The sequence below is a fragment of the Limulus polyphemus genome, unplaced genomic scaffold (genome assembly GCF_000517525.1).
Source record: "Limulus polyphemus unplaced genomic scaffold, Limulus_polyphemus-2.1.2 Scaffold3597, whole genome shotgun sequence".
NCBI lineage: Eukaryota > Metazoa > Arthropoda > Merostomata > Xiphosura > Limulidae > Limulus > Limulus polyphemus.
The window spans coordinates 41,002-54,507 of NW_013669207.1; the positions used below are offsets into that span (position 1 = coordinate 41,002).

Sequence of the window (13,506 nt, forward strand, 5' to 3'; positions counted from 1 at the left end):
TACTAATGCTTTAAAGGAGGACTGGAGCACAATACCACCACCTTACTACCAGAAATTAGTAGACAGTCTTCCAAGATACATTGAAGCAGTTATTAAGGCCAAAGGCAGGCCAATACGCTAATAATTTCTTGGAATAAAGATATGTTTTATTCATAACTACTCGTGTCCCTTGACTTTTGAAAGGATAGTGTATAACTAATATCATTAAAGTTCACATTTGATTTTTTATTAGTCAGAAACCTAGAATAAGGTGTAAAGATAATTGGTTTGCACTAAATAAAGCTGCTTATGAATTATATGCATCAAATCTGTTCCTTAATCTAGTTTAAACATCAAAATTATATCAACATTATGTTTTGTATGGATTCATCCTTCTTCTCTTGGTTTTCAACTGAGTTTCAGAAGTCAGAGTCCTGAAAAAAAAGTCTCAAAAAAGAAAAGTAGGCAGGAGAAGCCATACAAACATGGTCAGCAGACATTAGAAGTTATGTAGTTGAAATAGTTTGTGTGCAACCTAATCTGTGGTCCCCTGTTCTGATCTGAGACATCCTCATGGAATGCAAGACCCCTTTACCAGTTGTAAACCAAAAATTATAGGTTTTAATAAAAATTAATTTATATATATAACATAATTCAGGGCAGGGTGAAGTGGGTGGCTTCAGGTTAACCCCCTGGAGGGGATGCAGTTTATTCACCACTCTTTGAAGGTGCTTAATATGATATAGAGGACAGAGAATTTTTTTGTAACTTAAGCAACAAATAAGATGCTAATCTGACTTGGTAGAGTTTGCATTTGATTCATTATAAAGCTATCTTACATGAGTACGCTGTTCGATTATCTCTACATTTCTTCTCTATGATTATCAAATTTGTAAGGAACTGTTGGTATGGACAATAACAACCAAACCTGCTTTTATGTACACTATGCCATAATTGCAGTTTTAATGGAGTGGTAGAAAGATACATAGATTGGTCCTAGTATTTGGATCCTTATCTGTTTGTATTTAATAAATATAGACCACTCACTACTTAAAATTATAATCAATTTAAGTTTCTGTAAATCCCCAGAAGACTTTTTTTTTTTCTCCAAGAAAAATAACTTTTTTTATGTAGTAATTGAAATGACCGGCTAACTTTATATGAAAATAAATTATCTCTAAGAAATTAGTCCCCCTCAATGGCTCAGCGGTTTGTCTGAAGACTTGCAATGTGAAAATCTGGGTTTTGATACCTGTGGTGGGCACAGCACAGATAGCCCATTCTAGAACTTTGTGCTTAACACAAACAAACCAAGAAATTATTTTCCTTAATAATGCTGAGGTTACAGATCTTCACCTGCACACCACTGGGGACCTAAAAAAAAGTTTCTTAACTTTTAATCCAATTAGTGATCTGTTCAAAAATTTTCTTAAATTAGGCCCCGTTTGAAATGTTTAATGAATCTTTAACTTAAGGTGATGAAATCATTGGAGGAACACGTAGAACTAATTTTGATTTTTAACTGACACTAGACTAAAGAGATCGTTGTGCAACACAAGGAACTACAATCTAAAGCTTCGATGCTGCAGTGTCAAATTACCTCTCTAGAGACAGAGCATGACTTTCTTCTTACCAATAAACAAGCTAATGAAAAGGTGTACACACCTACACAGCTCAGAGGAATAGTGAAGGTAGGCTACAGAAATCTGCTTTGAATTTTGACTGCTAGTATGTAAGAAATCTGTTTGTAATGGTTATTCTCATTTGTAAGAAATCTGTTTGTAATGGTTAATCACACACAAGCATTTTCAGAAACAATGCGATGGATGCTGTTGGCACTGAACACAGCTCCCATTCTAGGACAAAAGGCCTTTTTTTAGTCCCTTAGCATGATTTAACATGATCTTGGCATAAACCGAATAATATAAACCTTAGTCAATTTAACCAGTTAATAATTCATTCTTGATTAAACCTCAGTCAATTTAACCAGTTAATAATTCATTCTTGATTAAACTTCAGTCAATTTAAACTATTAATAATTCATTCTTGATGAAACTTCAGTCAATTTAAACTATTAATAATTCATTCTTGATTAAACTTCAGTCAAGTTAAACTATTAATATTTCATTCTTGATTAAACTTCAGTCAAGTTAAACTATTAATATTTCATTCTTGATTAAACTTCAGTCAAGTTAAACTATTAATATTTCATTCTTGATTAAACTTCAGTCAATTAAACTATTAATATTTCATTCTTGATTAAACTTCAGTCAATTTAAACTATTAATATTTCATTCTTGATTAAACTTCAGTCAAGTTAAACTATTAATATTTCACTCTTGATTAAACTTCAGTCAAGTTAAACTATTAATATTTCATTCTTGATTAAACTTCAATCAAATGATGATGACAAAACTTTGTCGAAACGTTGTACATTTGCTGTTATGTTAAACTTATATTAAAGTTTTTCTTCATTACCCATTCAAGCTGTCTCCAGCCATTATTCAATCAAATTAAACTATTAGTGATTCATTCTTGATTAAACTTCAGTTAAGTTAAACTATTAGTGATTCATTCTTTAAGCCTCAGTCAGTTTCACCTGTTGTTTGGTAGTTTTGTTAAAAAAGCAGTTTGAAGTATGTGTGGGTTTGTTTGTTTTTGTCTCAATACTTTTGCCTTCAGAATCAAAACAATATACTGCAAATTCTTTAAAACTACATTCTGTGTTTCAACTTCAGTTAAACATAGAAGCAGAATATTTGGGTAGGATTTAAATTTACTTAATTCATGAAGCCATCAATAATAGTATGGTTTCAAGAGTTTAAAAGTACTTGTACTTATTAAGAAATGCACCTAATATGTTTTTTATGAACATTTAGTAATCTAAAACTAAACACGTAGATTAGTAGCTTGAAAGATAAATAAATTAATATGTTTTATTATCTAGATAGTTAATTCATGTTTGCACACAAACATTTTAAGGTTTTTAGTTTCCATAATATTTTGTTGAACTGTCCACATGACTAGCCCCACTGCTTAGTTCCGAAAGAATATAATTCTTTCGATCATGAGTTACGCTGATGCAAGTGCTTGGTTCTCGTTGTCTTAAGTGTATAACTATCCTTTTTTGGTTTTGAGTACAAAGTTATTAAGTTTGATAATAGACTACTGCATACACTGTAAACCTTCGTTATTTTAAAACTATAAATCTGAACTCCCATTTCTGCTATTATAAGATAAAAGTCAGTAGTTGGGAATGTAACATTAAAGAGAGATTATCTAAGTATAATTTTATTATCTTGTTTAATAAGAAAATAACCCCCATACTTTCATACCATGTCATATATCAGTTTAACTATTAATATGCTTGAAAGTCATGCTAAGCCTGATTTTATCAATATTTTACATGGTATTTCAGAAAGTGGAAGATCCTCCAGTGATGCAAGACCACATTCTGCAAGAGATCTCCTCCACTTTGACTCAACGTAAGGCTCTCCACTGCAAGGTACAGGAGTTGGAGGATGAGGTTTATTCACTTGGAAAAGCAGCTGTTACTAAACAGAACCTTCATTGCTGCAAAGATGGAAATGAGCAACTTCCAAGCTATGGCATTCCAGGGAACATAATCGGCCCTGCTGCGGGAAGGAAAGAAGAATTCCCTCTTCTGAGATTGGAAAAGAAGGAGTCTGAAAATTTGGTGTCTCTTCAATTTTCAACCCCTTCCGTCATCATTTCTCGGGACTCTGTGTTTTCTGGAAGAAATATGGCAAAAGATGGCTCTGTTTCTTTTCCAACTTTCAAAGAACAGGAAATTAAGAAAAAATGACACAGTCCAACTCTGACTGCCATTTATCTCATAATTTTGCAATTTCATCTCTGAACTGCCAAAGTGTAATAAAGTCTACACTTTCTTCTTCAACTTGCACATATCCCAGCAACAAGAATGTTTTCCCAGAAGACCCTTTAGCAACCATGCCATACTCGCCAATAAGCCCAAGCAGAAGCCCAATTCCCCAATGCAACATTTTAGACAGTCAGTATGACCTTGTATCACCCTCACCATCATCTCTATCTCAGTCTGATACACCAACCGATGAACAGGAAGGAGTAGACACTGCCATATTTAATACATCACTAACCTGCTCATCACCTTTTGGGCTTTCAGAAGCTCAAAACAGCCAGAAGACTCCTGTGGAAATTTCACCTCCCCCATTGCTTTGTAGACAACCACAGTTAACTTGTACTTTAAAACTAGAGGAATCTAAAGCTGAGAAACAAAACCATCATCAGAATTTTAGTTCTAAACCTCGAAAACATGGTTCAAGCACTGATAGGTCTTTCCAGCAAGATGCATGTGAGAAATCTCCAAGCTCGAAAGTTTTGAATGGTCTAGTGCTGAACTTGGGAAGTCTCCTGGCTTCCAAGAGTCCTAAAGGAAGTCCCAAGCATGAGGAGATGAAGCTTAAAAGACAGAAAAGAAAACAAAATTCCTCCTTCAGTTTCTGTGAAAGTAGTCTACCAAAAAAGCATTGTTATTCACCTCTCAGTAGTGCACCTGACTCTGGGTTTGAGAGTCTAGGATCTGTGTCCCAGAGTAGTGGACCTCCTAGTGCTGGCAGCCTTTCAGCAGCAGATGCATCTCCTGGGGAAAATGGAATCTCTTCAACAGTGGGAGGAGTCTCACCAACCAGTGTTGTGGAACACCTAGAAAATTTAACAAGGTCTGAAGGTGGGTTATAATTTTATGAATTTTAAAAGTTTTAAGACGTGTGTGTGTGTCTTTTATAAATGTCAGTTTTTAGTGATGTTGGAGGAATATGTATATTTTTCACATTGTTTTGTTTTGGATCTGGGAAAGTTATTGCAAATATGTAACAAGCAGTATTTTTGTATAATATAAACAATTGTTTTCTAAAAATTATCAACTATTATATTTACTGAGTCATTCTATTAACATATATTTCTGCACTGTATTTATATACTGTATTTTCATGAAGAATTCTTAGAAATCGTGTATTTTACTTTTTTCATTCTGTAAACAGATTCATATAGACCTAGGCCTGTCTGTTGTAGACAATAGCTAATTGTTATGCACTCAAAATTTGATGATGTTTGTTGTTGTTTTTTTTACTGTACTATAATTTTGAACTTAAATTCTTGTTTCATCAGCCATTTTGAGGTATTTTGTTTTCATTAGATATAAAATTGTGGTAATAATTAGTATCTTCTGTTACATGGGTGATGCGTTATAGCTGTATACACTGTTATTACAGCCAAACTGGATCTGCTTGCCACAGAAGATGGAAGTGGTAAACATACAGAGCAGACACGAGGAAGACACTGGCAAGCCAAAATTAACAGTAGGTTCGATAAACTGCTGGCTCTAGCATCAAATCCTAGTGATAGTCAGCAAAAAGAGTCATTGAAGTCAGAAAAACGTGGCAATGTCTACCATAGTTCTCGAAAGAATACCAGTAAAGGGACCACATCTCATCAAGAACCTAAGAAGTGGGTGGTGGACAGCATCAAACATGGTGATCACAAGTCCAGCTCTCAAGACAACTCTGTGTCCATCACCTTTAAAGCTGTGAGTCCTTCAACCAGAATTACAAGCTTGGGCCACCGGACTCGAGATCACCATCATCACCACCGAGGTTCTTCACCCACTAGATTGAGACACAGAAAGACTAGTTCTCCACATCTGCCAAGAAAAGGCCCAAGGACTCCCCCATACACACCTCCTCGATCACCATCAGCATCTCCTGATCATCTCACGATGTCTCGCACCCCTGTTTCTCCGTATCACTGCCATAGCCCAATCAGCAGTGTTGACAGCCCATGTAGTAGAAGAAGTCGTAGCAGATCGGTAAGCCCACCTTGTTATGGTCATGAACCAGGACTTCACTTTTCCCATGCTTACTCTGAATCTCGATCACGATCTGGTTCTGACAGTAGTATGGATTCAACAACTAGCCTTGGAAATGGAGGGTGCTCCAAGTCGCAAAGGCATCATAAACATTATAGAAGTTCTGAAAAATCACACAGCAAGAAGAAATCTGAGAGGTGTCAGAGAGGAAGCACTGTAACTGTCTCATCAAGGAAGGATAATAAAACAAATGGTACAGGTGTTGGAATAGAGAATTCTTTGTTGCAGCCAGTATGTTCAACAGGAACAAAGTCTCATCCTGCTTACATGGGAGGACTTCCCATCATCTCCATGGGAAACTTTCAGTCTCAGAATATTCATTACACTGGTCAGCTTGTGTTTCATCATTCTTCTGCAGTTAGTGTTGGAGAAACAGTCAATCCTCCCCTTCCTCCTGGTCCACCATCTCAGCCCCCTCCACCACCTCTTTCTTCTTCTTCTGATATTCCTACAGGAACCTTTGCTTTTGCTGTGGGTTCTGCACAGTCGTCTGCTGTGGTTCCTCAAGTTAACCTGGCAACTATTCCACTGGCAACAGGTGGTGTTCAACCAATAATTCCCATGATGGTGGACTTCTCTGTCCCCCCACCAAATTTTAACATGCCCCCACCCACTTCTTCAGCCTATGTACTGCCATCACAAGCACTCCCAGATTTCAGTGTTCCCACACTTAACAGGGAATCAAGCAGCACTGCCAGTAACCTTCAGCTTAACTCTTCAGTGAATGGTACCATTACTAATGGTTTGACTCAGTCAGCCATTCGTGATCAAGTTCCCCTTGGACTTCAGCCAAATATTCCACCCTCTCAGATATTTCCAGTGAACAGCCAGCTGGCTCAGCCTCGACCTTCTTCCCAGAATGCTCCACTTCTACTCACAGAACAAGTATCTAGAAAGAAGACCCCATTAACAGAAATGTTGCTTCCCATCAGTGGCTACAACCATACACATGTGTACTCGACAGTTTCTCACCCAGCATTGTCTCTGCTGATGAGTAATGAGCCCCAGAAGGACACAAGGTCTGTGCCTACAGCTAACATGGATATGGTGAGTTCAGCACAGGATTACAGATCCTTGTCCAGTCATAAGCTCGGTCATCGCTCCATTGTTCGAAGAAGTGGTTCTAATTGCATTCAGCAACATCAAGGTATTCACCAACTTACAACTTCTAGTGTAGTTAAGACCTCATAATTGTTTTGTCTGTGAACTTTATTTAATGTTTATTTCTGTTTTTCAACTAAATTGCCTACCTGTAGTAATTTTGCAGTGAAACCTAAAGTCAGATTTTCAGTTACATAAAAACTAAGATTGAAAAACTGAACCAGTTGACAAAGTTTCTAGATAGGGTGATCAGACGTCTCGTTTTTACACCCCCATTTTTGGTACTTTGTCCTAGTGTCTCGAGAAAAGTTCTCAGAATGCACAAAATGTCTGCTTTATCATAAAGACATCAAACTGTCAGTTGCATCGAATCACAAATGTAATAGGCCTACTTGACTTGCTCATTGTTGTAACACCTACTCTCCTGCCTCCAAACTCTCTCAAACTCCGTCTGTGGAAGGTGAGAAACCCAGGTCTGTGCAGGTCTTTTTAGTTAGTAGTAGACCTATAGCAGTTGGTGAATGTTTCATGGATGGTTAAAGGTCAGGGACTGTAAAGAAAGCGTTTTTTTTTTTAGATAATTTGAAAGCAAGCTTTCCTCTTTTTTTTTTAAAGTCAAGTGATCTAGAGTGAACTATTTGTAAAGTTGTCTTTTCAACAGCATACAATGGCAGGTGGAACATAATGGATCACAATGACCAATTTGAAATTTTGGGCAAGAGTTGTGTTGTCCTGATTTTTTGGTTTGGGAATCTGGTCACCCTATTTTTAGGCAGTTATTTTTTAGTTAATTGATTAATCTTCATTAATCATAAATGAAGTTTTTACAATATATATAAGCATCTCTGCACTGTTTTTTGTTGTTGTTCTTCTTCTTCATCTTTATAATGTACACAGTCAAGTAACACATGAGTTTAGGTGTATTCAAGCCCATATTTATAATGTTAAAAGTGATTTCAGATGTTAATGCTGTACAATTCGAGATTTCATAGTATTCAGATCATTTTCATACATGAAGTGTGATCCAAGTTTATTTTTCTGGTAATAGTAATTATTTTTAATCTCCTAAAAGCTAGCAAAAAAAAGTTGTTTTACATTAATACATTTCTATCCTTGTAATGTAATTCACTGTCTGTTAATATTTTAGGCCTTACCCAGACTGTATCATAAATACCCAATATTAGTGGAAAGCAACCAGCTCGTTCTGGGAAGGTAGCTACCTCAGCCAATCCATACAACTTTTGACCATCGTACAAACTGCCACACTGACTGCTGAATGGATTATTCACCTCCACTGTCACCACAGTTACATGAAGACTTTTGTAATTCCTGTTTAGTTCAAAAAAAGGGCCTTAAATGGCATGATAACTGAAGAAATTGATTTATGAACAGTTTTTTTCTTTTGCATTTTCACTCTGTGAAGTTACACTTTGCTGGTTGTGTTCCTTTCAATAAGTCAATAGTACCTCAAGCCAAGGATACGACTGATTTTGAAAAATGCAAGTTTTGTAAATTATAGCTATAGTTTGAATCCAAGTACATTTTTTTTTTTTTTACAGAGAAACTCATGTTGTATCCAAGTTTTTGTGTCTTAATCTGCAATTAAGTTAATTAGTTTTTTATTTGTTCGTTTTCTCTGAGGTAATACATGTACAGTAGTGTTTTATTATAAAGTAACATTGTTTTTACATTTTTGATCTCTTGATGATTAGGTAAGAAAAATGTCGCTCACTATCATGTATTAATGACCAATTTTATACCCTAGTCTTGGAGATGTGAGATTTTTCAAACAGGCCATAATTCATTGCATTTCATCTCAGACATGCTAGTTTATAGCCCATTTTTTATGATCGACCTTGAAAACTCAGAAACTTTCTTCTCTGCTCACACTTTCATAACCCGTCCCACCCATTTCAACTCTCCCTTGAGTCATTCCATTCAGATAGAGGCATCCGACAGTCACATAAATCAGTTAATCACAACCCATTAATGTTGGAACTAACTCTACAGATAGGCAAGTTCACACCATAAGTCGTTAACTGGTAATAGTTATTAGTTTCTACATTATTACAAGCTTAATTTGTACTATCACTCTTTTTGATACTTTTGTTTTTAATCTAAATTTTTTTACGTACTTTAACAGTACATGTCTGGAATGTTGACATGCGTGTTAGATACTACTGAATGTCGTTATAGACGATTTAGAAAAATAAAGTACATGAGACGGTGGTGTTAACAGTGATTCCACAATTTCTACTGGCAAAATATTCTGAAGTTGTGGAACATGTCTCATAATTTTGAGGATGTACTGTTCACTTTTGAACATTTATAATATTTGTACTTTATAGTCATTTTTACTTCAGTAACATGAACTTGTTCATTTACTATGTGATCATATTCGTACTGATAATGTTGATATTAGATTTTGAGGGAGACATTACGTTCCCATGATTCTAATATGAAGTGTAGTTGAAGAGCGAAGTGCTTAGCAATGTTTTAGTTAGAAAATTACGTGATTTACATTCAAAATGAAGCATTGTTATTTCTCAATATCTATGTTTTGTCTGTATTAACTTTTTTTCATAATGTGTGTGATTTGTGATATAATTTTATGCATAACAATGTAGTGTTGGTGAAATGGAGGGCATTAAGTACAGAAAGTGTTAGCACGATTCGGAAGTAAATCAAAATAATTAACTTAAGGTGACATGAGCAAGGCTTGCTTTCAGTATTGTCATTACCAAAAAAATGAGGATCATTTCAAAGAGTCCTAGTTCTCCACCATTCAGTTGGGAACATGGTAGTTTGACATGGTGATTGATTCAGATGAACTTTTAGTAAAAAAAATGGGGTGGGGGTGGGTGGGTGAAAAACAAAATAAATTTTATTAGCATGAGTTATTAAGAGTAGTTACTGGGAATTAACAGGAAAGGTTTTGACTCTATTCAGTCATTATCCCAGTAGATAATAGTATAGTGTACATGTAACTGTATTTAATGTGTGTCGTCTATAGAACATTATAGAGTAAGAGATAATCCAGCTGTTGAGAAAGGCCAAGTTATTTATGCATCTAGTTTTGTCCCACTTAACACTTGAATTGTTTTAGAAGCTTCAAAACAGTTATGAAATTGAAAAAGATGATACTTGCTGTTTGTTTTTTCATAAATGTGCTGTTTTGTAAGATGTTACTTTTTGAAAATGAATTTCAATTAAAAGAATTAATATCTTGAAAAACAATGACTATTATTATGTGAAGCCAGTCGGTAAAGTTTTATTTTATTTTTTTTATTAGTGCTATAGTCTGATAGATGTTTGTCTTCTCATGAAGAAATATACAGTAAAAGTAGGCTTAAACTCTCTCTGGTACAAAGACAAATCAAACAGTTCTGAAGTGAAGGACTAAACATGACAGCATACAAAGTGATTACTCTTGCAAAGAAAGTATCCACATACTGCCCTGTTCCAGCCGAAATCAGTTTAACACTGCCAATGTTTTTATATAGTGGTGGAGCGTGTGTGCTAGTGATAACGTTTTTTTTAGCTTGGCCTGTCACTGCCATTTTTATTGTTGCAGTAATAAGGATATCCAGTGTTCAATGTTCAATTGCCATGTTTGGTACTAAGATAGTTGTAACATACAATTTTATTATTATTTTTTCTCATAAAACAGCAAGTTTTGGGTGGTTTTTATATAAAATTAAGATTGTATGTTATTTATGTTGAAACCTTGTGTGGGCCAAAGGTTGCAGTTTTTTTTTTCTCCTCACCTTTGTTATAAATTTCAATGTATAATTAAGTCAATTTTTTTATTATATTATGAGATGAAAATATGATTGTGTGTAATTTATTTGTGTATTGAAGAAATAATAAGTTAGGGTTCACATTGATTTTTTTTTCAGCTTGTGTATACCATATATGCACAAGAAGGAATGGCTTTATTTTTTTGTTTTGTGTGGTGTCTCAGGGTATGTTTTTTTTCTATTTCCAGAGATGATAATTAGGATCATTTGAGGATGCAAAGAATAAATAATAATTTTTTTTAATCAAAAGTGGATCTGCATGGGAGTGTATATATATATTAACTTTTTCTTTCAACTCTTTTAATTCATTTGCCTAAAAATTGTCCAATAGATTTTCTGTAATGTACAAAAGATTAGGCCCTTCTAGATTAAGTATGAAGACATGTCTTGTAAAATCTCTTTCCATGGCATGCATTTTTTAAAATCTGTTAATTGTATTATCACTTGTCAAAGTTTATGAACTGTGGTTGTGCTGGGCGTATTTGTTACAAAGCATTCGTTATGTTTATATCTATTCTAAAACTGTGCCTTTCAATATTGAAAGCTTGTATTAAAATCTTCATCTATTAACAAACAAGGTAACAAAATCAAGTCAGTCACTTGTGTCAGCGATACAAGTGAATTACTGAAAGTTTTTTGTTTGTTTTATATAACTTCAATCTCCTTAAAATATATCATTTTCTATATAAACTAATAATCATCTCACGTTTAAGTTAATCAACTCCGAGACCGTGACCCACCACACCAGTCAATGCCTCTTTGGAGAGAAGGGATACACGGTATTTAATTATTTGGTTATTAATTTCCGTCACATATCAATAGCATTATCATCACCTGGTGATCTCAACGATTTATGTTTTTGAATATTTGTTTAAGTACATGAAATTAATTGAATAGATTTTTCTCTAGGGACATCTTGTATTTCAAAAGTATGTGACGTCACTTTTTTTGGTGCCCTCTAGTGAGGATCATTCTTTGTGTATATTGTGTAGGAGTTGCAATAAAGAATTCCATTAATAGATCCTTATATTTTCTTGTGAAATGTACTTATTCCAAGTTTATTCTCCTTGTTTTGTCTTTAAGTAGGAATGAAATGAACACATTAACTACTAAACAACAACAGTTTTAAAAAAAGAGATTTCCACTAGTGAATCAGCAGAAAAGCTTACAGACTATGATGCTAAGATCCAGGGATCGATTCCTCATGGTGGACAGAACACAGATTACTACTCAACTAGCGATATTTTTGAATTTTTAAATATGAGAAATATATAACCAGTTTGAAATAAATGTGAAGCCCAATCTAACATTCTGTTCACCACTTGTCACTGAGTTATACCAGTTTTAGAGAACAATAGATACAGTTCAAAATTAAGTGGGTAGAGTTATTTTTTTAGGAATGACTTGTAAACTGTTATATGTCGTAAAGGGCCCCGGCATGGCCAGGTGGTTAGGGCGCTCGACTCGCAATCTGCGGGTTCGAATCCCCGTCACACCAAACATGCTCGCCCTTTCAGCCGTTGGGGCGTTATATAGTGACGGTCAATCCCATTAATCGTTGTAAAAGAGTAGCCCAAGAGTTGGCGGTGGGTGGTGATGACTAGTTGCCTTCCCTATAGTCTTACACTGCTAAATTAGGGACGGCTAGCGCAGATAGCCCTCGTGTAGCTTTGCGCAAAATTCAAACAAACAAACAGACTGTCGTAAAGGGCAGCTTTGTAGTCCTCATAACAATGAGTAGAATTTAAATATATTTTCTTCGTTTTATTAGTTTTTGTTGATTAAAATGTGTGAGAACATCTACAAATGTTCGCTAAAGTATTTTTAAATTAATGGACAAAATTTTATTTATAGTTCTCCCACTTATTTTTAGCACCTTTTGATAGCTTAATAGTTAATGAAATTAACTTATATTCCTATAAACTAAACTATATAGTAACACGTTTAAGAAATTGGAGAAACCAAGATAAAATAACTCGAATGTCAAAGTCTTGTTCCGTTATTTTAAGCTCGACTTCCAGAAGAATGCAAGCCTTAAAATTTAAAGCGCACACACTATATGTGTGCGAAACTTATTGACACAAAACTATGATTAATTGTTCAAGAAACATGATTAATGGTACCTCTAACTTTCGATATCTAACTACTTGGCCCTGTAAGTATATTTAATATTGTTTTTTTTTACTATATTTTATTAAAGTTGATAGTTTTATGTTGAAGTTAATTCTTAAAATATTTTTTCTTTGGTCAATGTGCAAAGGACGATTTAATTGCCATCCATAAAACTGTAGCGCCTTTTAGCGGAAGCTACACAATCTTTTTTCTACAGATGTTAGAAGTTTTAATTTGTAGACTTAGCAAACTAAGCATGATATAAAAAGGTGTATGCCTATTGGAGAAATTTGTGCTTCTAACTACTGGAAGTTAACGAATTTTAATTAAAACATATTTTATTCTATTAGTTTAATATAGTTACATATCTTATGGGTATTTCTGAGCCAGTAAAAATACAAAAAACGAGACGTTTCGTTATGAAAAACAAAAATCAGGTTAATATCCCCACAACCCCAATGGTTTAGGATAGCGCTGTAACACGAACATATTACCAAAATTGAAATGGTTTTAAGAAGCTAAAATACATATTTAATGATTTGTCAACGTATTTATAATAATATATTGCAGGCAGGATACATTACCAAT

General features: G+C 34.6%; 1 protein-coding gene and 1 pseudogene across 1 annotated transcript; both read left to right on the forward strand.

Moving 5' to 3' along the window:
- The window catches only part of LOC106469658, a 42,611-nt pseudogene extending 38,281 nt beyond the window's left edge, over nucleotides 1–4,330 (forward strand).
- Nucleotides 3,952–7,096, forward strand: LOC106469659 (putative GPI-anchored protein pfl2). The gene is made up of 2 exons (XM_013930159.1): nucleotides 3,952–4,708; nucleotides 5,253–7,096. Exons 1-2 carry the CDS (start codon nucleotides 3,952–3,954, stop codon nucleotides 7,094–7,096), a joined length of 2,601 nt encoding a protein of 866 aa, XP_013785613.1.
- The last annotated feature ends 6,410 nt before the right edge of the window (nucleotides 7,097–13,506 follow it).

Bases quoted from the DNA above. Each gene is read 5' to 3' on its own strand.
- LOC106469659 (XM_013930159.1), top strand. From the start codon at position 3,952: ATGCCATACTCGCCAATAAGCCCAAGCAGAAGCCCAATTCCCCAATGC. The intron at 4,709-5,252 runs GTGGGTTATAAT...CTGTTATTACAG, and splicing joins AAATTTAACAAGGTCTGAAG to CCAAACTGGATCTGCTTGCC.